Below are 24,532 nucleotides of genomic sequence, written 5' to 3' on the forward strand. Positions count from 1 at the left end.
GAAGAGACACACAGTAGCGTTATGTGTTCTTTCTGTTACATCGTAAACGCCATTATGCAGTATTTCTACTATACTGATACGTACATGTAAATAACCTCAAAGGCACAGATAACAGTAACATGTAGTAAAATAACTAGGAAATAATCAGTTTTGAGTATTTATTACCTTTGTTTTTAATATAACCCAATTGTAGGTTTACTTAAGTTTTTTAAATTGGCTGTTTCATATAAACAGCTCATAAAATTCCTGAAAATGTAATAATCCATTCTAGTGAGCTATTAAGAGCCAATCCTCCCAGAAATGGGCCATTCTTGTCTTAAAGCAGTTCCTGGCTGGGCAGTGGCTCACATCTGTAATCCCAGCACTTTGGGAAGCCAAGGAGGGCAGATCACTTGAGGTCAGGAGTTCTAGACCAGCTTGGCCAACTTGGTGAAACCCCATCTCTATTAAAAAATGCAAAAATTAGCTGGGTGTGGTGGCGTGCGCCTGTAGTTCCAGCTACTTGGGAGGTTGAGGCAGGAGAATTGCTAGAACCCGGGAGGTGGAGGTTGCAGTGAGCCGAGATCATGCCACTGCACTCCAGCCTGGGCAACAGAACGAGACTACTCCATCTCAAACAAACAAATAAAATGAAAAGCAGTTCCTGGGCTGGGGGCGGTGGCTCACACCAGTGCTTTGTAATTCCAGCACTTTGGGAAGTCAAGGTGGGCAGATCTCTTGAGCTCAGGAGTTCCAATCCAGCTGGGCAACATGGTGAAACCCCATGGCTACAAAAACAATACAAGAAATTAGCCAGGTATGGTGGCATGTGCCTGTGGTCCCAGCTGGTCCCAGTTACTTGGGAGGCTGAAGTGGGAGGATCACACTGAACCCAGGAGGTTGAGGCTGGTAGTGAGCATGCCACTGCACTCCAGCCTGGTTGACAGAGCAAGACCTTGAGGAAGGAAGGAAGGAAGGAGAGAAAGAGAGGATAGGAGGGAGGGAGGGAGGGAGGGAAGGAGGGAAGGAAGGAAGGAGGAAGGAAGGAAGGAAGGAAGGGAGAAAGCAGTTCCCCTGAGTCTCCCTGCTGCTGGGGAGGGAAGTCCTTCCCTGGTGTGGGAGGGTGAGAGTGAGTGAATGTTCCATCAGCCTCTCATGGCCACAAAACCTGAAGCAAATACGCAGCGCTCTCTGCAGTCACACTCACAGATGTTAGCGCCCCTCTCTGGAGGGTAAGGATCCAGTCACAGAGGCCATGCAGTGGGGTGGGAAGCACAATGGATGAGGAGGACCCAGACCACCCAGATGCTCACCCCCAGCTCCTATTTCCTGGCCCTGGCTCTTAGGCCCATCGCTAACTTCCTGAACTTCAGTTTCCCCATGGATGACGTAGGGGAACTTAGCACCTGTGCTGCCCATCTTCTGAGGCTCAGGTGAGGATGAGAATCAGAAAGGGCTGTGTGGGCAGGAGAGTCCCACACACGGGAATACAAATGACTGAGTCACGTTGTGGAGACAAACCCTCCTGGTGTTGTCATTTGCAACCTGAGTGGCCATGGGTACCTTATGTGGCCTCAGTTTTCCCATCTGTAATATGGTGGGGGCGGGGGGTGGGGAACTCAGGTGTTTGTGTCATAGCGTTACCGTGAGAATGAAATGTGAACCTATGAAATACGTTTAGTGCCTTGATAAATACTGGGTTTCTCATCGTTGTCTATATCCAAACCCACGAAATGAGTCTTTCTCAGTTTTATACAAACCACCCCAAAAGCCACCAGTTTGGTCAGGAGGGGGAGTGGATGTGTGCAGATGAGTCCCTCTGCAGGATGGAACCCTGGGGAACCCACCCTGCCCACTCTGTCCCCGAAGGGCCCACTTACAGCCCCTGGCCTGCTGCCTGCCTGCTCCATCCCTGCAGGGAAAGGGCTGGCAGCGGGTGGAGAACCCAGACACAGACTCATCATGGCTCTAGCACAGGAGGCATTCTGACATTTTCCACGAGATTGGGTTTCTTTTTGTTGTTGTTGTTGTTGAGAGAGTCTCACTCTGTCGAAAGGCTGGAGTGCAGTGGTGCAATCTCCGCTCACTGCAACCCCCACCTCCTGGGTTCGGGCGATTCTCCTGCCTCAGCCTCCCAGGTGCTAGCCACCATGCCCAGCTAATTTTTGTACTTTTAGCAGAGATGGGGTTTCACCATGTGGCCAGGATGGTCTTGATCATTTGACCTCTTGATCTGCCCGCCTCGGCCTCCAAAAGTTCTGGAATTACAGGTATGAGCCACCGCGCCCGGCCGGGATTGGGTTTCTTGAGACTTCTTGGTGAGAAAATATGAAATGAAGGGAATCTGAAGCTATGGTGAGGAACAGGCTTATAACAGAGTGAGGAGAAATTTCAGGTCAAACAAAAATCCTCTTCTCTCCTCACAGACACAGAAAGCTCTACTTTCAACCCCTTGGAGGAAGAGCAAAAACACTTTCCAGGAAAAGAGACAAGACCCAAACTGTAACTCCTGAGAATTTTACAGTGTTTCCAAGGGGTTATACCCTCCCTGGAAGTTGACATTGGTCGGGATACTGGTGGCAGGCAGCATCACCTGTCCCAGGGGTGACGCCATTTTAGCACCGAGGGGCTCTTGGAGGTGAAGCCTTGCTGGGTGTGGGCGGTCTGCCCCCTGGAGCAAGAGGAGATTGGGCAGCTCCTGAGGAAATGGTGTCTGTTTCATCTTTCACCATTTACTGTTAGCTCAATACATCGTTCTCTAGTTTTCTCTCACTTTTGAAAAGAAATTACAAGGCTCATGTCTATAATCCCACCACTTGGGGAGGCCAAGGCAGGTGGATCGTTTGAGCCCAGGAGTTCAAGAGCAGGCTAGGCAACATGGCAAAATCCTGTCTCTACAAAAAATACAAAAATTAGCCGGGCATGGTGGTGTGCACCTGTAGTCTCAGCTGCTTGGGGAGGATGAAGGGGGAGGATCACTGAGCGTGGGAAAGAGAGACTGCAGTGAGCTGCAATTGTGCCACTGCACTCCAGCCTGGGCCAAAAGAAGAGAGAGAGAAGCCACAAGTTCTTCATGTGACGTGATCACCTACATTACAGCTCTTCACTGTCCAGCTTTCTGGTTATTACCCTGGCCTTGGAGCCAACAGACCTGGCTTTAAATCCTGGCTCTCCCACTTATTAGCTAAGTGATCTTGGAACATTAAGTCTTCTGGATGCCTCAATCCCATCAAGAAAGCAGGAATAATTGCAGCCTGTATACCTCAGAGACCTGTTTTGAGGCTATTTTTTTTTTAATGTAGCTAAGATGCTCACACAAGACTGACATAGTGGAAGCAGTCAACCAACGAAGCAATAAAGGCAAATTAAATTAAAATATTTCACTAGGTGCAGTGGCTCACACCTGTAATCCCAGCACTTTGGGAGGCTGAGGCGGAAGGATCATTTGAGCTCAGGAGTTCGAGACCAGCCTGGGCAACATGGCAAAACTCCATCTCTACTATAAATACAAAAATTAGCCGGGCGTGGTGGTGGGCGCCTGTAATCCCAGCTACTCAGGAGGCTGAGGCAGGAGAATCACTTGAACACAGGAGGCAGAGGTTACAGTAAGCCAAGATTGCACCACTGCACTCCAGCCTGGGCGACAGAGCGAGACTCCATCTCAAAAAAAAATTAAAATATATGACTTGCTCCTCTCTCCAACTTGATCTCTTGCTACTTCCCAGAATGCAATGATAAATCGCTTGCAGCTTTCTACATGCCACACATAGTCTCCTATTCTAGGCCGCCCATGCTGTTTTGTGCTTTTCAGCACCAGGCACATAGTAGGCACTCAATAGTCTGCAGAAAAAACATTTGCTTAGAATTCCCTTGCAGCCTTCTTCATCTGACAAGCTCAATTTAGAGGAATCTCCTCCAGGAAGCCTGCCTTGATCCCCTAGTTGGGCTGAACTCTCCTCTGTGCACACATGCTTTGTGGCACTTTCCACGTGGTACTAAAATTGCTGATGTGCCTTCCTTCCTCTCTAGAACACCATTAGCTCCTCTAAAGAGGAGCCAGGGCCCAGTGTGGTGGCTCACACCTGTAATCCCAGCACTTTGGGAGGCTGATATAGGCAGATCACTTGAGATCAGGAGTTCGAGACCAGCCTGGCCAACATGGTAAAACCTGTCTCTATCCAAAATAAAAAAATTACCTGAGCATGGCGGTGCACATCTGTAATCCCAGCTATTCGGGAGGCTAAGACAGGAGAATCACTTGAACCTGGTGGGTGGAGGTTTTAGTGAGCTGTGATTGCACCACTGACTCCAGCCTGGGCGACAGAGCGAGACTCTGTCTCAAAAAAAAAAAAAAAAAAAAAAAAAAAGGAGGAGCAGCCAGGCCTAAGGCATCTTTGCATTCTCATGCCCTGGCATCTTGTAGGTGCTCAATAAAGGCTCAGCTCTTCAGTGAGGCTACGCTTGCCCCCAGGCCAGAACCCAAATCCTCTCTCAGCAGGTTCAGCAAGAAGCTACCAACCAAACCCACTTCCCCCTCCTTTTCTGAGTCAAACCCTCGTTTTTGCCTTTGGCTGAAAACAGGAAACTGAAGAATGTGGAGTTTCTTGAAATTCTTGTTCACCAAAAGTACCCTGGTTTGCACTTCTGGCCGCTGGTACTGTCACCACCTGCACTTGGTCATATGGGGCAATAGAGACAAGCAACGCCATACTTCATTACAGAAATGAGGAACTCAGTGACCCAGCAGCCTGGGGTCCAATGGCACGGGGGTCCCCTCTAGACCTGGGCAACCAGGGCACATGCACAGCCTCTGGCAACCATCCCCTCAGAGTTACACCATTTTTTGTGCCACTCAGACATTAGTTTAAAGAAGGCAAGAATGATGTACTCCCAGAGTTCTCTTCCGTGGTTTTAGAACAGAACTGTTGGCTGGGTGTAGTGGCTCATGCCTGTAATCCCAGATACTCAGGAAGCTGAGGCAGGAGAGTCACTTGAAACCAGGAGGTGGAGGTTGCGGTGAGCCACAATCGCTCCAGTGCACTCCAGCCTGGGCACTAAGAGCAAGACTCTGTCTCAAAAAACAAAACAAAACAAAAAAAACTGTCTCTAGATGCTAGTATGACCCTACTGGGGTTGCCTAAAGGAAACCAACAGTTTAGAAAGAACGAGTCAGCAACCACTCCCCTAGTGTCACCGAGGGGCCAGAATGTCCTCTGCCCGAGGGTCAAAGACGGGTGGGGGCACGTCTGGCTAAAACTGGCCTCTTGGAAACAACAGGGCTGACTGCCCGGCAAGCCAGGGCCTAGGAGGACAACACTCACTTGCCAGCACCCCCGGGGTGCCGACCCACCAGTGGGCACTCCACTTAGAGGCAGGAACCCCTTCCGGGAGGGTTCCTAGGATGTGCACTACCTCGCTTTGCCTACCTGCAGTCTTGCTGGGTAGGGCTGTCCTCCTCCCTGGGCAGAGGTAGCAAGCTGTTCTTCAAGCAAGGACTTACACCTGGCCGGGTGCAGTGGCTCACGCCTGTAATCCCTGCACTTTGGGAGGCTGAGGCAGGTGGATATCTTAAGGCCAGGAGTTCAAGCCTGGCCAACATGGTGAAACCCTGTCTCTACTAAAAACACAAAAATTAGCTGGAGGTGGTGGCAGGTACCTGTAATCCCAGCTACTCAGGAGGCTGAGGCAGAATCACTTGAACCCGGGAGGTGGAGGTTGCAGTGAGCAAAGATTGCGCCACTACATTCCAGCCTGGGCGACAGAGTGAGATTCCATCTCAAAAAATAAAAATAAATAAATAAATTTTTTTAAAAAAGGACTTACACCTAAGAGGTCAGTCTTAAGCAGATGGTAAAATGAACAAAGGCACTCTCCTTGTCTTGGGAAAGAGTCATTGGCCCACAATGGCACATTCTGACAAACTGGTGGTTTCCTCACTACCTAAACTCAGCTCTGAGACCTCTTGCCTGGCATTCAAGGCCTCAGACTACCTCCCACTATTCCCTGAGAGCCACTCACTTCATCTCAACTTCACTTACATTGCTAATTAACTATTTCACACAGGTATGTTTTGTCCTTCCAGCTGTAAGTTCTAGAGGGCAGAGGCCTCATCTTGTATCTCTTTGATATTATCCTGAGTCTCTGGCACAGCGCTGGGCACAAAGTGTGCAACTCAAAACTTTATGATGTGTGTTAAATTTCAAGGCCAAGCACACCCCCCCATGTCTATCATATCAACAAAAAAGATCTCTCAGAGTGCTTGCTTTCTTTTAAATGCCATGTTTTGGCTGGGCGCAGTGGCTCACACCTACAATCCCAGCATTTTGGGAGGCCAAGGCAGTAGGATCACTTGAGCCCAGCCTGGGAAACATAGTTAGATCCTTTTTTTTTTTTGAGATAGGGTCTGGCTCTGTTGCCCAGGCTGGAGTGTAGTGGTGTGATCTCAGCTCACTGCAGCCTCTACCTCCTGGGCTCAAGCTGTCCTCCTACCTCAGCCTCCCAGGTAGCTGGGACCATAGGTGCACAGCACCACACCCAGCTAAGTTTTGTATTTTTTTTTTTTTTGTACAGATGGGGTTTTACCATGTTACCCAGACTGGTCTCAAACTCCTGAGCTCAAGGGATCTGCCCACCTTGGCATCCCAAAGTGCTGGGATTATAGGCATGAGGGTGGCTGGCCTGTAATCCCAGCACTTTGGGAGGCCAAGGTGGGTGGATCATCTGAGTTCAGGAGATTAAGACTAGCCTGGCCGGCTGGGCGTGATGGCTCACACCTGTAAACTCAGCACTTTGGGAGGCCGAGGCGGGTGGATCACCTGAGGTTAGGAGTTCAAGACCAGCCTGGCCAACATGTTGAAACCCTGTCTTATTAAAAAAAAAAAAAAAAAGGACCAGCATGGCCAACGTTATGAAACCCCATCTTTACCAGAAATACAAAAATTAGCCAGGCATGGTGGTGAGTGCCTGTAATCCCAGCTACTCAGGAGGCTGAGGCAGAATTACTTGAACCTGGGAGGTAGAGGCTGCAGTGAGCCAAGATCACACTACTGCACTCCAGCCTGAATCTTAAAAAAAAAAAAAAAGCCATGTTTTAGCAATGGAGTATCTGACAAAAGTTGTTTCTGCTTTTCTAGGGTCTGATTTAGCCTGTTTGTGGGACTTTCCAAAGTATCCCAAACATCAGGAACACACACTGACAGAGAGTGGGGAGGACTCCTCAGGACCGAGTGTGGACCCAGCAGCACTGTCCAGCTGCCCTTGGCCCTGTGGTTTCTCTTTGGCCCAGGGCCCTGTCCTCCACGGCTATGTGCCAACCTCTCAGTCTCCATGTGGAGAAAAGTGCCTGTGGTTTGGGATCTTGAGGTGCGATTCCCTGAAGAGGGAGGAAGAAGAAAAGGGAACCAAGTGTGGCAAGAAAGAGCAGCAGCGTTTTTGGGATCAATTTTTATTTGGGCTTCTCACAGTGGTTAGAGCCACTCTGTCTTCAGAACAATCACAGCACAGGAAATGCGTCACCGAGACTGCCCAGAAAAGTCTGACCAGCTGAATCTTATTGCTTAAAATACACATATTCACAATAACTGACAAAGGGTAACGTGCCTCACACAGGAATGTGTTCGCATTTGCAAATCTTCCGACTGGCTGTAGCACCAAACCCTCCACCAACCCCGTCTCATTCACCTGGAAAACCAGCCTCAGCCACATCTCCCTGGCCCCCAAACGATTCCTTCAGCTCCCGATTAAATCTCTCTCTGAGCAGGGCAGCCTGTAGCGGGGGCCAGACTGCAACTCGGGAACCAAGCCCGGCTCCGCAGGTTGCATGTCCGTCTTCTCGAGTCTTTTAGGGTAGGACGCTGCAGTGAATCCCACGGTTAACCTTCGACCAGTTCCCCACTCTCACTGGGGAAAGGAGCTTGAGAGGGTCAGAACTCATCCATTTGATCTATTAACTGAAAAAGGATTCCTTTTGGTAAAACATGTTTGCCTTTGAGACACTTCAGTGAGTTATTTGGGATTCTTAAAAAAAAAAAAGGTGGAAGGAAAGGCATCTGAGGGCCGTGACACACTCCAGCCACCTCTGGCCACAAGCCAGCTCGCTTGCGCCTGCTGGACTCAGCAGAGGGAGGCAGGCCCTGCGGTTCCTCCGGTGCCCACAAAGCCTCCTCCTGGCAATTCTGGGCAGAGCTCATGTCTGGACCACAGCTAGTCCAAGCCTGTCCTTGACCACCCAATCAAGCTTCTGTTTGAAATTCCACCTTCTTCTGTCCCAAGTGGTTATGGACACCCCGGGGGCTGGTACCGAGGACAAGCAGCAGCCCAGGGAAGCAGACAGGCTCAGAGCACATTTCCATTTACAGGGAACAGAATGCAGGCCTCTGAGTGTCCACGGAGCAATGTGCAAATCGCAGTGATGCGTAGAGTAAAACCTCTACTTTGAGCACAGTATCTCTGGCAAACACAGGGGACTGCAGTCGACAATGCTGCGGAATACACCCGAGTACACAGTCAGACATTTGTTCGGTAAACAGTAAATGGGGAAGATTAATTACCTTGAGAGGACCATCCGCGCTCCAGGCGTGTGGTTCACATGGGGAGAATGGCTGCCACTCAAAGTATCTTCACAGGAAAACAGGGCTCGAGGCTCACACACAACAGACAGACACACACAGCTCACCCAGAAAGTCACTGTGTACGGACTTGACTTTGTTCAACATGGATTTTGGTTTTGTGGAATCCAAATGCAGACACTCGTTTACCTCACAGCCTTGGATTTGTCTGTTTTTGGACATACATATATGTCCAAAAATACATATATATATTTTTTCTTTCCTTCTTCCATAACATCAATGGTTCGTCTGAATATCATCATCATTCAAGAGTTGGGGGAAAAAACAGACACTTCATATGCACAGGGCTGGGCGGGGAATGTTCGTTTTGGCTGTTGGCCGCCTCCAATCAGATTTTCCTATCACAGCTCAGCTGGTGACCTAAAGCTGAGCAACAGGCACAGGGGTCCTCAGGGCCTTCCGGACGGCTGCTTTCACCTCCTGCCTGGGCTACCGAGTCTCCACAAAGAAAAATGAGTCACCCGACTCAAAAGGGGTGAGGGCAGAGGCAGGGACAAGGCATGAAAACCACAGATAACCAAAGTATTTCTTCCAAGTGGTCAGTTCAAAACAAACCACCACCACACACACAAAAAAAACCCACAAAAAATACGTATTCAGAATCAAAGACAAAATACCGCGTAAGAGCCAGGCTACAGAGGCCCTTTCGCAGGGGCCATCGCTTCCTCAGTCTGCTGTTTCCTCATATGGAACAGTGAGACATGAAGGGTCGCAGAGTGTGTGTTTGGGACACAGGCTGACACGGGTCACCTGTGGACGCAGACCAAAGGGCAGAGAGGCAGAGAGCAGCACCTCTATCCACGGCTGTGGCTTAGGGCCTCCTGCTCACGGAAGCTCCGAGAGCCTTCACACGAGACATCTCCTTCTGGCTCAACAGCAGCCAGGCTCTTTGAAGGCCAACCTGGGAAAGAGCCACAAATGTCATTTTCCAGAAGAGAATTTTGCCTGCCCACCGGTGACGTTCTTATTTTCACCTGTCTTTTGTTGTTTGTTTTTAGAGGAAAAAAACAAACAAAACAAAACAAAAAAAAAGGGAGAAAAGGCAGTATAATCTTTCACACCAGAACCAGCCTGCAGCCAGCCAGATCCCCGGAGAAGAGGCCCCTCAAGGACATGTGGGGTGCGTCGATCTTGTCACCTGGAATTTGGCAGATCGACCAGCCCCCTACCAACCTATCATACAACGGCCTGGCAGCTCTCATCCTTCCACAGGATTTGCTCAATGCTGGCTCGGCAGCCGCTGCAGCCACAGTGACAAGTCCTGGGCCTCTGTGGGCTTCCTTCTTCATCCAGGGCCAAGACGGGCTGCCTCTCCTGGACTGAGACACAGTGATGTTCTCTTAAAACTAGAATCAGAGCAGAAACCTACTCCATCACCAAGAATCATGTCAGGGCACAATCCCAGCCTCCTTCCTTGGGGGCTTTTAAAACACATCTCTCTTCCCAGCTCTCTGACTCAGGTAGGTAGGTGAGATTTGACTTTAAAGAAAGGGGATGGAGTTGGGAAATGAGGAATGAGTCCCAGAACCAACTCAGCCCTCTACAACACTGTGCCCTTGTTGGGAGAGAGGCATCCACACCTCGAACTGTACCTGGTGATGGAGGAAAATGCAGGAGAGAAGGAAAACAAACAAAAAAAAGGAACCAGGTGGCTGTACTCTGAAAGTCTCTGAAAGTCATTTAATGCTTCTCTCGTGGTTCTCCCCTACCCTGGTTGCTTTGCTGAGTTCCTGGGTGCTGGCAGGGCCTGCTCTAGCTGGGGGAGCTGCTGCTCTGGGAGTTGGGAGAGTCCTGCTCGTTGATGGTATTCAGAAGCAGGCATGCGGGTGGCCGTGGCAGGTGCGGGTGCCCAGGCTCTCGAGCCTGCTCCTCAGAGGGCTGGCAGAGGCCTTCCTCCTCGTCACCAGGGGGCCGCACATGGCAGCTGTCGCAGAAGTCCAGGGGCCCATCCAGAGCATCGTCGATGAGCGTGTTGAACTCTTTGAGGTCATCGTCATGGTGGCCCCGGTTGCACACACACACTTCAATGCCGGAGTCACCCGTGAAGCGGCGATGTCTCCCGGGCGTCTTCTCTTTGCTGTCGGGCGGTGCGCTGCCAGGTTCAGAGCTGTCATCTTTCAGCAACTCCTCCCTACACTCTGCATCCTTGTCCAGGAAGGCCCCTGGGTCCAGCTCCCCAAGGCCGGCCACAGAGCCACTGGGCTCCATCCCCGGGGCTTTGGTGGCTACTCGGTCAACTGGTAGGTCAGAGGGCTCAGGGTCAGTGATGCTGGGGGGTCTTGTGCTGCTTCTGCTGGGCCCAGACAAGGGGCTGCTCTGTGCCCCCTGGGATCCCCTGGTGGGATCAGCGCCGCCTGGAGGACTGCCACCTGCAGGGCCACACTGTGGAGGCAGCAGCTGCTGCTGCTGTAGCTGGAAGGCACTGTATGGTGGGGGAGGAGTTGGAGGTCGGTTCACCACTTCCTCATAAGGAGGTAGTAAATAGTTTGGCAAAAACCCTAGAAGGGGAGGTAGGAAGGAGAAATTACTGCACGGGTCACTGTTCTAGGGCAGACTGCATTGCTCCCACTCAGCACCTGCAGTGTCTCTTCCTGCCCCAGAGCACCCACCAAGCGATGGCTACAGCTCTTGGTGGTGGGCAGAGGAGAAACAGCTGCGAGCAATCCTGCAGAGAGAGGGATAGTTTGGGAGTGGCCTAACCTAGCTTCTTGAAATCTGAGAGCCCCTAAAGCTGCTTCCTAGGCAAGGACTTCATGCCTGCTGGGAGTTAAGGCAGAGAGTCAGGCAAATGTGGTAGATGGCCAAAAGCACTTCTGCGTGGAGTGAACCTCTTTCCACATGCACACAAGTCTCATGTTTCTGGCTAAGACTATGTCCTTCACCTAAATCCCAATGGCCTCAGGGCCAGGGACCCTAACTAAGACTTCGTAACTACTTGTCTTCCTCCTAACCTTCCGAATATACTATGTAGAGGGTCTTTTGCTGCGGGGTTAGAAATCTGTTGTCTCCAGTGTGGCTGGAGGTGGTCTGGAAACAAAGACCAAGTTTCACCTTGACTCAGATCAGGAGCAAATGGGTGACCAATGAAGGGTGAGGGGCCTCTGTCGTCCAAGGCTTATTAAAAACAGCTAGGAGGCTGGGTGTGGTAGCTCATGCCTGTAATTCCAGCACTTTGGGAGGCTGAGGTGGGTGGATCACCTGAGGTCAGGAGTTCGAAATCAGCCTTGCCAATGTGGTGAAACCCTGTCTCTACTTAAAGTACAAAAAGAAAAAAATTAGCCAGGCGTCATGGTGGGCACCTGTAATCCCAGCTACTTGGGAGGCTGAGGCAGGAGCATCACTTGAACCCGCGAGTTGGAGGTTGCAGTGAGCTGAGATCATGCCATTGTACTCTAGCCTGGGCAACAAGAGTGAAAACTGTCTCAAAAAAAAAAAAAAGCTAGATGATTTATCTTTTGAATGTGCTGAATGCTTTATGACACAGATAATTTAATTATAATATAACATTACTAACATTTATCGAACACTTACTATATGCCAGGCTTTCTGCTAAGCACTTAACCCTTCTAGATGTAGAACTGAAATAACTGTGTGCTGGCATGGTGGCTTACGCCTGTAATCTCAGCACTTTGGGAGGCCGAGGCGGGTAGATCACTTGAGCTCAGGAGTTAGAGACCAGCCTGACCACCGTGGTAAAACCCCATCTTTAATAAAAATACAAAAATTAGCAGAGTGTGGTGGCACACGCTTGTAGTCCCAACTACTCAGGAGGCTCAGGCACAAGAATCACTTGAACCCAGGAGGAGGAGGTTGCAATGAGCCGAGATCACACCACTGCAGTCCAGCCTGGGTGACAGAGTGAGATTCTGTCTTAAAAAAAAAAAAAAAATAGAATTACATGCCTGTAATTCCAGCAGTTTGGGTGGCCCAGGCGGGTGGATCACGTGGTCAGGAGTTCAAGACCAGCCTGGCCAACATACTGAACACTGTCTCTACTAAAAATACAAAAAATTATACAGGCGTGGTGGTGGGCGCCTATAATCCCAGCTACTTGGGAGGCTGAGGCAGGAGAATCGCTTGAACCCAAGAGGCAGAGGTTGCAATGAGTGGAGATCACGCCACTGCACTCCAGCCTGGGCAACAGAGTGAAACTCCATCTTAAAAATAAAAATAAAATAAAACAATTGTGAAAGCTTATTTTGTAGAATACTGCAGACCGGCTTCGGGAAAGTGGCACAGCCGGGCCTCCACTGACCATTTGAGAGGTCACATGTAAGGAGCCTCAGGGAAATCCGGAAAGTGCTCTTCAGACCGTCACTGTTTCTTGGTTCTCAGAAGTCCTAATGCCACCCCTCCACCTGCCCCTTTCATGGCAGCCTCTGCTTAGGTATACGACATAGAAATAAGCAAAATGGGAGGAATTCAGGCTACTGAACCCCAAATCTCTACTCACTCACATTATTTACTGACTCCTGACCTCAAATGATCTACCCGCCTTGGCCTCCTGAAGTGCTGAGATTACAGGTGTGAGCCACCGAGGCTGGTCCACAACTGTCTCAATTCCACATCTAGAAGGACTAGGTGCTTAGCACAGTACCTGGCATATAGTAAGTGCTCAACAAATGTTAATTATCGTTATATTATCTGACTCTGCCATTAAACATGGGCGGAGGTAGGGAGGAAAAGGAAGGAAGGAAGGAATGGAGGGAGGGAGGGAGGGAGGCAGGCTGGGCGAGGTGGCTCATGCTTGTAATCACAGAACTTTGGGAGGCCGAGGCGGGTGAATCATGAGGTCAGGAGCTCGAGATCATCCTGGCTAACACGGTGAAACCCCGTCTCTACTAAAAATACAAAGAATTAGCAGGGTGTGGTGGCGTGCAACTGAAGTCCCAGCTACTTAGGAGGCTGGGTCAGGAGAATTGCTTGAACCCAGGAGGTGGAGGTTGCAGTGAGCTGAGATCACACCACTGCACTCCAACCTGAGGGACAGAGAGACTCCATCTCAAAAAACTAAAAAAGAAACCAAAAAAAAAAAAGGAAGGAAGGAAGGGAATGAGTGGAGGGGGAGGGAGAAAAAGAAAGAAAGGAAGAAAGAGAGAGAGAGGGAGGGAGGGAGCAAAGGAGGGAAGGAGGAAGGAATCTGATGAAGGGGCAGAGATCCAGCCAGAACCCGGCCACTGTGAGCTTTGGAATGGCCCAGTGGCTTCAGGGAACTGCATCCCTAGCACCGGCTCCTCTGTGCTGAAGGAGTGCCTCCTTGTTCCAGTACTTTCAAGACCTTGTTCTGTGGAGGGGCAGAGAGAGGACAAACCGCCTATGCCTACAGGGGCCCTGGCCACCAATATTCAGTCTGAGCTCTGGGTCTGTGCACCTGAGTTTCTGAGGGTGGGTATGGGGCCTTGGGTGTACGTACTGAAATAAAATGGCAGCGCTGAGTAATTGTGGGCTTCTCGGTAGGCGATCAGGTTGATTTCATGTTGCCGCTGCTGGGCCTGAAGGCGGTGCTTGGCTCGGCGGTGGTGGCAGACACAGCAGCAGCTCAGGATGATGATGATGGTCCACACCAGCCAGAACCCTGGGGGGTGGGCGAGGCAAGACAGAAAGGCACGCACACACAGTGAGTACCAGCCAGAGGGGCAACTCATAGAACAGGGAGGTCCCTGGACGGTGCCCAAGTGGTTAAAGCTGGCAAGGCTGGGCCTCACCTAGTTAATTTACATTGAAGCCATGTGATCAATTTTCGTAAATGTTGTGCCAGAGTGAAAGACACATGAAATAGAAGTGGGCAGGAATGTAAGAATGATGACAATAGGCCGGGCACAGTGGCTCATGCCTGTAATCCCAGCACTTTGGGAGGCTGAGGCAGGTGGATCACCTGAGCTCAGGAGTTTGACACCAGCCTGGCCAACATGGTGAAACCCCATCTCTACTAAAAATAAAAAAATCAGCCAGGTGTGGTGGCAGGTGCCTGTAATCCCAGCACTTTGGGAGGCTGAGATGGGTGGATCACCTGAGCTCAGGAGTTCAAGACCAGCTTGGCCAATATGGTGAAACCCTGTCTTTACTAAAAATACAAAAACCAGCCAGGTGTGGTGGCAGACACCTGTAATCCCAGCTACTCAGGAAGCTGAGACATGACAATCACTTGAATCCGGGAGAGGGAGGCTGCAGTGAGCCAAGATTGTGCCACTGCACTCCAGCCTGGGCAACAGAGTGAGACTGTCTCAAAAAAAAAAAAAATGGCTGTGCACAGTGGCTCACGCCTGTAATCTCAGCACTTTGGAAGGCTGAGGTGGGCAGATCACCTGAGGTCAGGAGTGCCTAACCAACATGGAGAAACCCCGTCTCTACTAAACATACAAAATTGGCTGGGCATGGTGGCACATGCCTGTAATCCCAGCTACTCGGGAGGCTGAGGCAGGAGAATCGCTTGAACCAGGGAGGCAGAGGTTGCGGTGAGCTGAGATCGCACCATTGCACTCAGTCTGGGCAACAAGAGCGAAACTGTGTCTCAAAAAAAAAAAAAAAAAAAAAAATCACTAAAGTTAGAGGTGGAAAAATTCTAATTGCCTCAAGTCCATCTCCTCCCTAGAGAGTGTAAATTATTTCCTCTGCTCTCGACATAATCCTAGTTGGGTACAATTCCATCTCCCACTGCCACAGACTTCCCCTCCCTTTGGCCTGCCTTTGTAGTAGACTCAGGGCTATTAGCAGCCCCTTCCTTCTCCCTGCTCCAGGGAAGGGTGGTGGCACAGAAGTCAAGGCCCACAGTCCTTTATTTCCCTCTCTGCTATCTCTGGGATCATACTGAGAGAATCTCGGCAAACCCCAATATAAGACAAGCCCTCCTCCCCAATTTTCAAATGTATGGCACAAAAGGCTTTTAAATTTATTTTTTTTAAATTAATGAGCAGTTTTGCTGTTAACATACACACACATACACATATACACACAAGGGGGAAAGAACTGAAAGGAAAACAAAAATAATGACATCTTTAAATGACAGAATAGGAAACCTAAATTTTCTTCTTTCATTATCTTTCAAATCATAAAACTAGAAACAAACGGATTTCTTTTTTTCTGAGACAGGGTCTTGCTCTGTCGCCCAGGATGGAGTACAGTGGTGCGATCACAGCTCAACCAAAGCCTCGACCTCCTGGGCACAAGCTATCCTCCCACCTCCGCCTCCTGAGTAGCTGGGGACTACAGGCACATGCTACCATGTCTGGCTTTCTCACTATGTTGCCCAGGCTGGTCTTGAACTCCTGGGCTCAAGGGATCCTCCCGTCTCGGCCTCCCAAAGTGCTGGGATTACAGGTGCGAGCCAGCACGCCTGGCCAAAACAAATTAAAATTTTAATAATATCTATGACTAATTATATTTTTGCTAGCTTTTGTTTTTTTAATCAATAAATTAATTTTTGGGTTGCCTTTTAAATTCCTCTGGGAATATGGCTATACAATGAAATAGTATGAATCATTAAAAAATTACTCAAAGAATATTATTTTTGACATAACAAAGAGTTTCTGACATTAAATGAAAAAAAGCAGATGACAAAATAAAATATGATCCTAACTTTTGCTTAAAAAAAGTATGTAAGGGCCGGGCGCGGTGGCTCATCCCAGCACTTCGGGAGGCCGAAGCGGGTGGATCACTAGGTCAACAGATCGAGACCATCCTGGTCAACATGGCAAAACCCTGTCTCTACTAAAAATACAAAAATTAGCTGGGCATGGTGGTGCACGCCTGTAGTCCCAGCTACTCGGGAGGCTGAGGCAGTAGAATTGCTTGAACCCAGGAGGCGGAGGTTGCGGTGAGCTGAGATCACGCCACTGCACTCCAGCCTAGGTAACAAGAGTGAAACTCTGCCTCAAAAAAAAAAAAAGTATGTATGGACAGAAAAAGGAGGGGGATGAGCAGGAAGCTCTAACCATGAGGTAACTCTGGATGGCAGGACAGCACCAGCTCCTTTGTTCTTCGCTTACCTATATTTCCTAATTTTTCCTTTTTTTTTTTTTTTTTTTTTGAGACGGAGTCTCGCTCTTGTTACCCAGTCTGGAGTGCAATGGCGCGATCTCGGCTCACCGCAACCTCCACCTCCTGGGTTCAAGCAATTCTCCTGCCTCAGCCTCCTGAGTAGCTGGGATTACAGGCATGCGCCACCATGCCCAGCTAATTTTTTGTATTTTTAGTAGAGACGGGGTTTCACCATGTTGACCAGGATGGTCTCGATCTCTTGACCTCGTGATCCACCCGCCTCGGCCGCCCAAAGTGCTGGGATTACAGGCGTGAGCCACCGCGCCCGGCCCTATTTCCTAATTTTTCTAAGATGGACATGTACTTCTCTGTAGTAGGAAGAATATTTTTTTTCTCAATTAAAAATGTATCAAAGGAATAATTTTAAGATGTGCTGTTACTAAATGAGAATAGATAATACTGTTTGTTCTCTATTCTTGCAAAACTTCCATTTTTTCCACAAATGCTATGTGTATTTTTTATCATCTGCTTTGTCATTATAAATTCGTGTTTAAAATTTTGAAACTATTTCCACATGCATCTCTTGTCAGAATGAGTTAAATCAAGTTAACCTGGTTTAAAAAAAGAAACAAAGCCTCCCTCCCCGACAAAACAGACTTGTAAAAATGAACAAACCCTTGATGTTTCTCCCCCTCATTTGTATACACAATTTTCCAAAAGATCCCCCTGGCATTTAGGGTGCGTCATCTGGCAACAGCTCTTTCTGTTCCCCTAGGATGCCCACACCGAGTTTCCCCACAAAGCTGCCCTCCACCAAGTGCGGCAGGACGGTGACATGGCCCTCCAGCCCCGGCAGGCTGGCAACACCATTCCATGGCACTTCATTGCTTTCAGCAGATATCATTGTCCTACCAAACCTTCACGCTGAGGCCTTACAGCAAGAGAACAGGCAGAGGGCAACAGACAGAGGGTTTTTTTTTTTTTCCTGTTACCCATCAGCAGACAGGAAAACCCATTCCTAACTGGAGACCATAAAGTGAACTTAGAACCTGCTGGTCTTTTCCAGTTCACTAGTCAAACCTGCTTAATTTCTGTTTATTTATGAATGCTGGCTGATTTAAGACTAGACACTGGCAGAGGAACCCTTGGAGAAGGGTGGAGAGGCTGGACAGGAGCTATGGGGCTGAGCTGGCTACAAACGCAGCCTGATAACATCTCCTAGGGGTGTTGGGGTAGACACTCTTGCTTAAGAACCTGGCTGCACGTGCATTTTAGAGTCAAGTCTACATGATTCTGAGTGGACCACCGTTTTGTATTAACTATACTTCTCTTACTTCCTCAGAGTAATCTCACAGTCCATTATACTTCTGTGTTACTCCATAACTTTTTTTTTTTTTAATTTATTATTATTTTTTGAAACACAGTCTCATTCTGCTGCTCAGGCTGGAGTATAGTGGCACGGGAACTTGGCTCACTGCAACCTCCACCTTCCAGGCTCAAGTGATTCTTGTGCCTCAGCCTTCTGAGTAGCTGGGACTACAGGTGCATGCCATTACACCCATCTAATTTTTTGTGTATGTATTTTTAGTAGAGATGGAGTTTCACCATGTTGCCCAGGCTCGTCTCAAACTCCTGAGCTCAAGTGATCCGCCCGCCTTGGCCTCCCAAAGTGCTAGGATTACAGGCGTGAGCCAACATGCCTGGCCAATTTTTTAAAACTTATTTTTAAGATACAGGGTCTCACTGTATTATTATTATAGGGTAGACTGCAGTGGTATGAACACAGCTCACTGCTACTTCAATTTCCTGGGCTCAAGTGATCCTCCTGCCCTGGTATCCCGAGTAGCTGGGACTACAGGCATGCACCAGCACACCTGGTTCATTTTGTTATTGTTGTTGTAAAGATGAGGTCTCACCAGGTTGTCCAGGCTGGTCTCAAACTCCTGGTCTCAAGCAATCCTCCTGTCTCAGCCTCCCAAACTGCTGGGATTACAGGCGTGAGATACTGCAGATAGGCAAATATAAAAATTTCAGAAGTACATTCTCCCATTAGATAATCAGCATCTGCTTGGCGCAGTGGCCTAGCTACTTGGGAGGCTGAGATGGGAGGATTGCTTCTTGCGAGATCAGCCTGGATAACACAAAGAAACTCCATCTCTAAAAAAAAGATAACCAGCATCTAACTCTTACTAGTTTTTTACCTGCCCACCAGTCATTTTTTCAATAGTTCTCTACCTAAAGGTAAACCAACTTCTAACTTTTATACTGCAATATATATAATCTATTCCACAGCTTCTACAATTAAAAAAAATTAATTAAAAAGAATTTTTTGAGACAGGTATTACTCTGTCACCCAGGCTGGAGCGTGGTAGAGATCAGAACTCACTACAGCCTCCAACTCCTGGGCTCAAGGGATCCTCCCACTTCAGCCTCTCTAGTAGCAGGACTACAGTTGAGCGTCACATCTGGCTGTTTTTTAAATTGTTTGCATAGATGGTGGGTGGTGATCTCACTTTGTTGCCTGGGCTGGTCTCAAACTCTTGGCTTCAAGCAATCTTCCTGCCTTGGCTCCCAAAGTGCTAGGATTACAGGTATGAGCCACCACACCTAGCCAAGATGTCTTTTTTAAAAAAAAAAAAAAACCTGGTTTAATTTAAAGAAAATCAAATACACTGGTTTTCATGTTCACCAAATATTTCTGGTTCTTCCCCTTCCAGGCATGTGGGTAGGCTTGAACTTCCTGACCCCCTTATGACTGGGTTAGGCTTTGGGACTAAGTCTAACTAATGAATTGAGATCAGATGTGATGTTTATCACTTAGCAAAATATGACTTGCTAATATGAGACCTGTCATTAGACTTCCGTTTTGGCAATTGGCAACATCCCAGATGGTGATTTCACATCAGTCTGGGTCCCAGAGAATGTTTAAGTGGAAACAAAACTCTCATCCAGCCTTTGATGGACATACAGTCTGAGGGAGAAATAAACCTGCTGTTTTAGGTCACTAGGATTTATTTTGGACTTGCTTGTTTCTCTGGTGTCACTTAGCCTATCCTGACTACTGCGGTGTGCTTACAGATTTTTCTCAGGAGAGAATTTAAAGTGTTCATCAGATTCTTAAAGGAATCCTTGATCCAGAAAAAGGCTAGATTCACTGAACTAGAAGTATAATTTTAAAAAGGGGGCCTTTTTTTTTTTTTGGGGATGGAGTTTCACCCTTGTCGCCCAGGCTGGAGTGCAATGGTGCAATCTCGGCTCACTACAACCTCCGTCTGTGGGTACAAGCGATTCTCCTGCCTTAGTCTCAAAAGTAGCTGGGATTACAGGCATGCACCACTACACTCGGCTAATTTTGTATGTTTAGTAGAGACAGGGTTTCACCATGTTGGCCAGGCTGGTCTCGAACTCCTGACCTCATGATCCGCCTGCCCCAGCCTCTAAAAGCGCTGGGATTATAGGCGGGAGCACTGCACCTGAACTGAGGGCTTTTTTTTTTTTTTTGAGACAGGGTCTCGCTGTGTCACCCAGGCTGGAGTGCAGTGGTGTGATCTCGGCTCACTGTAACCTCTGCCTCCCGGGTTCAAATGATTCACCTGCCTCAGTCTCCCAAGTAGCTAGGACTGCAGGCAAGCAACATCATGCCCAGCTAATTTTTGTATTTTTAGTGGAGATGGGGTTTCGACATGTTGGCCAGGCTGGTCTCGAACTCCTGACCTCAGGTAATCCACCCACCTCAGCTTCCCAAAGTGCTGGCATTACAGGTGTGAGCCACCACGCCCAGCCGCTTTTTTTTTTTTTTTTTCCTGCAGGGCAGAAGGTGACTGTGAAAAGAAATGAGTCAACACAATGCCAACCATGGTGGCTCACAACTGTAATACCAGCATTTTGGGAGGCTGAGGTGGGTGGATCTCTTGAGCTCAGGAGTTCAAGACCAGCCTGGCCAACATGGCGAAACCCTGTTTCTACTAAAGATACAAAAATTAGTCAGGCGTGGTCACACACATCTATAGTCCCAGCTACTCAGGAGGCTGAGGCAGGAGAATCGCTTGAACCTGGGAGGAAGAGGTTGCAGTGAGCTGAGATCATGCCAGTGTAGAGCAAGACTCAGTCTCAGAAACAAAAAAAAAAAAGAAGAAGAAAAAAGAAAAAACAAAAGAAATGAATCATCTGGAACATACATCTTTGGCAAGGTTAACATCATATGTAACACACCATAAGAAAACTCACATGCTTACTGACATTCCACAGCCTACCTCTTTCTACTTACTAGTAAAGGTAGAAAAACTATCCCTACTGTTTACCAGCTGTGTGATATTAGTTCCAAACTGAGTTCTGATTTCTTCATTTCTAACACAGGACCACAAAGGAATTATCTCTGTGGCTCAAAACTGGGGTTAAACTCACTTGGGAGCAGAATGGATCTACAGGGAAGATGGAGTATTAGTGCAGATACAGAAAAGACCCCTAGTGAGCCGGTCCCACCTCATGGGAAGTAAGGCAGAAGACATTCTGATCTGACCCTCACAAATCTGATTATCTAGGGAGCCATTCTAGACAAAGTCATGACCTATCTACTTTATATTTTGGAGATGGAGTCTTGCTCTGTTGTCCAGGCTGCAGTACAATGGCACAATCTTGGCTTACTGCCGCCTTGACCTCCTGGGCTCAAGTGATCCTCCCAAGCATCTGCAACTACAGGCATGCGCCACCAAAATCAGATAATTTTTGTATCTTTAGCAGAGATGAGGTTTCACCATGTTGCCCAGGCTGGTCTCAAACTCCCGGGCTCAAGCTATCCTCTAACCTTGGCCTCCCAGAGTGCTGGGATTACAGGCTCCGTGCCTGGCCCTCCTATCAACTTTAAAAGGGGAATATATTCACAGTAGTCCCTGTGGAGCCTGTGGAGTTAGACCCAAAAAAAAAAAAATTTTTTTTTTTTTGTTTTGAGACCGGAGTCTCACTCTGTCGCCCAGGCTGGAGTGCAGTGATGCGATCTCAGTTCACTGCAACCTCTGCCTCTGAGTTTCAAGTGATTCTCCTGCCTCAGCCTTCTGAGTAGCTGGGATTACAGGTGTGCACCACCACACCTGGCTAATTTTTGTAATTTTAGTAGAAACGGGGTTTCACCATGTAGGCCAGGCTGGTCTCAAACTCCTGACCTCAAGTGATCCACCCACCTCAGCCTCCCAAAGTGCTGGGATTACAGGTGTGAGCCACCATGCCTGGCCGAGTTAGGAAAAATTTTAATCTTTTAGCTAGATTTCAAAAAAACAAGGAAGAAAGTTCATTTTTACATTTTTTACTTTTTTTATGGAGTGCTTCACAAATTCCTGCTGTCCTTGGTCAGGGTCGCACTAATCTCAGTATCATTCCAATTTTAGTATAGGTGATGCTGAAGCAAGCACAAGGAAGAAAGTTTAAAAAAGGAAAACCCAATGAAAGACACACCAGAGCCAGGCATGGTGGCTCACGCCTGTAATCCCAGCACTTTGGGAGGCCAAGGCGGGTGGATCACCTGAGGTCAGGAGTTTGAGACCAGCCTGGCCAACATGGTGAAACCCTGTTTCTTAAAAAAAAAAAGACACGCCGGAGAAGCACAGAAATATGACCCTCCTTCTTTCCCCGACACACATATGCCTACCCAGACACTACATTCCTCAATGACAAGTTTGAAAATTCTGAGTTCACTGTGGAGGCGCATTCGTCATGCTAAGCAAAATGGAAAACATGTTTTTAAAAACAATCATAGTCCAATGTACGAACTGAGTCATGTGCCCCAGAGTTCACTAGAAACTTGGGAAAACACCACTCTTCAACTGGCAGGAAATTCCCCATTAAGGAGGCCCAAGCATACTGTAAGTGAGCTCTCCTCCCATTCTCCAGGACGGTGAGTGACTGGCTCCCCTGGCCCTTCCTCACCCTCAGCAGGAGTTCCTGCCACTGCCACCGCCAACGTGGAAAAGGCCTGCATTTGGGAAATGAAGACGTCGAGACTCGCAACTTCATCTGAGCGCCTGGCTAACTTTCCTACAAGCATGACTCCAGATGTGGAAGAGAAGAGGCAGATGGCCTGCGTTCAAAGCCCAGCTTAAAAAAACATTTTCTAGCTTTGTGACCCTGGTCATTTTGGTTTTACTTCCCTCATCTGTAAAATGGGGAGAATAAAGATCTCTCACTCTCTGGTCACTGTGTGGACTGAATGAGTTAATACATGTAGTAGATGCAGAAGCATGCCTGATGTAAGTTCTTAGCATATTATATTTATTGTTGTTGTTGTTATAGGTTTAACCATAGACGGGAACAGTTTCCTTTCAATTTCCCTTTTAATTCCCCAAAAATATTCCATAAAGAAACATGGGGCCAGGTGTGGTGGCTCACGCCTGTAATCCCAGCACTTCGGGAGGCAGGTAGATCACTTAAGGTCAAGAGTTGGGAGACCAGCCTGGCCAACATGGTGAAACCCCATCTCTACTAAAAATACAAAAATTAGCTGGGCGTGGTGAAGTGTGTCTGTAATTCCAGCTACTTGGGAGGCTGAGGTGGGAGAATCACTTGAACCTGGGAGATGAGATCCTGCCACTGCACCCAAGCCTGGACGAGGGAGTAAGATGCTGTCTCAAAAAAAAAAAAAGAAAGAAAGAAAGAAACACGGGTTAGGAATGAGTAGTCCAAAGTCTGCTTTTAGGTTCTGTTCTTGGCAAAATTCGCTGGAAATTCAGTCAACTCCTATTTACTGAGCTCTTGCTAATAACGGGCATCTTAAGACAAACTAAAAAAAAGAAAACAAACAAAAAAAAAAAACGCAGGTAAAAATCGAAGCTTGGGCAACATGGCAAAATCTTATCTCTACAAAAAAATACAAAAATTAGCCGGGTGTGGTGGCACATACTCATAGTCCCAGCTACTCAGAGGATCCCTTCCTTGAGTCCAGGAGATTAAGGCTGCAGTGAGCAAAGATCATGCCACTACACTCCAGCCTGGGTGAACAGAGTGAAACCTTGTCTCACACACAAAAAAAGAGGGAGGGAGCGAGGGGGGGAGGGGCAGAGGAGGGGGACAGGGGAGGGGGCAGGGGAGGGGAGGTGGAAGTAGGAGACAGAGGGAGGGGAGGAGAGGGGGAAGGAGGGGAGGGGGGAAGGGAGGGAAGAGAGGGAAGGAGGGGAGGCAGTAGGGAGGTGAGAAGAAGGAAGAGAGGGAGGGGTGGGGAGGGAGGTGGGAGGGAGGGAAAGGAGAGAGAGAAAGAAAGAGAAAAAGAAAGAAAGAAAGGAAGGAAGGAAAGAAAAAAGAAAAGAGAGAGAAAGAAAGACGAAAAACAAGTTGGGAAGCACTGATGGGATTTGCTAATAGCCTGTTTCGTATCACCTCAGGGAAATTCCACTGTCCAGAAACACACCCCTCTCCCGCCTAAAGCCCAAAGCAGGGGAAATTGATGCCTGGGTGAAATTCTCCCAAATTATCTCAAGGGCAAAAATTCCCAACTTTGATCTCTCCCTGGAAAATGCAGCTTGATGAGTGGAAAGAGCCCTGGGATGAGAAGTGGGAGACCTGGCTTTGGAGTTTCCACTGGACAGTTTATCTCCTCCCCACTAGATTACCTTCTGACGGTAAGAAGTCTGTCTCTCCAGAGTTTCCAGCCCAGAGGAGGCCACAGCATCCACTAGGAACTTGTTAGAATTGCACATTCTCGGGTTTTTGAGTCTCAGTCTTGAATCAAAAAATCTGGGAGTAGGGCCCAGAAGTGTGTGTTTTCAGTAGCCCTTCAGGAAATTGTGATGCCCGCCAAAGTTCAAGAGCATTCGAATAAGGGTTTGCTGAATGAATAACTGATGTAATGATGAATTAAAGTACAAGTGCCATTAAATGCATGGAGATAATAACAACAACAATCAGGTCCTTATAACAAACCTCAACTATTGCCCCTGTAAAATACGATCTTCTGATCTTGTCAC

General features: G+C 48.3%; 1 protein-coding gene across 2 annotated transcripts in view; it reads right to left on the reverse strand.

The window, feature by feature from the left end:
• Window positions 1-7,406: 7,406 nt before the first annotated feature.
• The window catches only part of WBP1L (WW domain binding protein 1 like), a 79,671-nt gene continuing 62,545 nt past the window's right edge, over window positions 7,407-24,532 (reverse strand). For both annotated transcript variants that reach the window (XM_064373923.1, XM_064373924.1), the window contains exons 3-4: window positions 14,020-14,181; window positions 7,407-11,104 (exon numbers count right to left, since the gene is read on the reverse strand). In XM_064373923.1, the coding sequence (XP_064229993.1) occupies window positions 10,359-11,104; window positions 14,020-14,181 (908 nt within the window). In that variant the 3' untranslated portion in view covers window positions 7,407-10,358. The remainder of the gene's footprint in view (window positions 11,105-14,019; window positions 14,182-24,532) is intronic.

The sequence above is a fragment of the Aotus nancymaae genome, unplaced genomic scaffold (genome assembly GCF_030222135.1).
Source record: "Aotus nancymaae isolate 86718 unplaced genomic scaffold, 86718_ANA_hifiasm-v0.15.2.pri h1tg000010l, whole genome shotgun sequence".
Taxonomy (NCBI): domain Eukaryota; kingdom Metazoa; phylum Chordata; class Mammalia; order Primates; family Aotidae; genus Aotus; species Aotus nancymaae.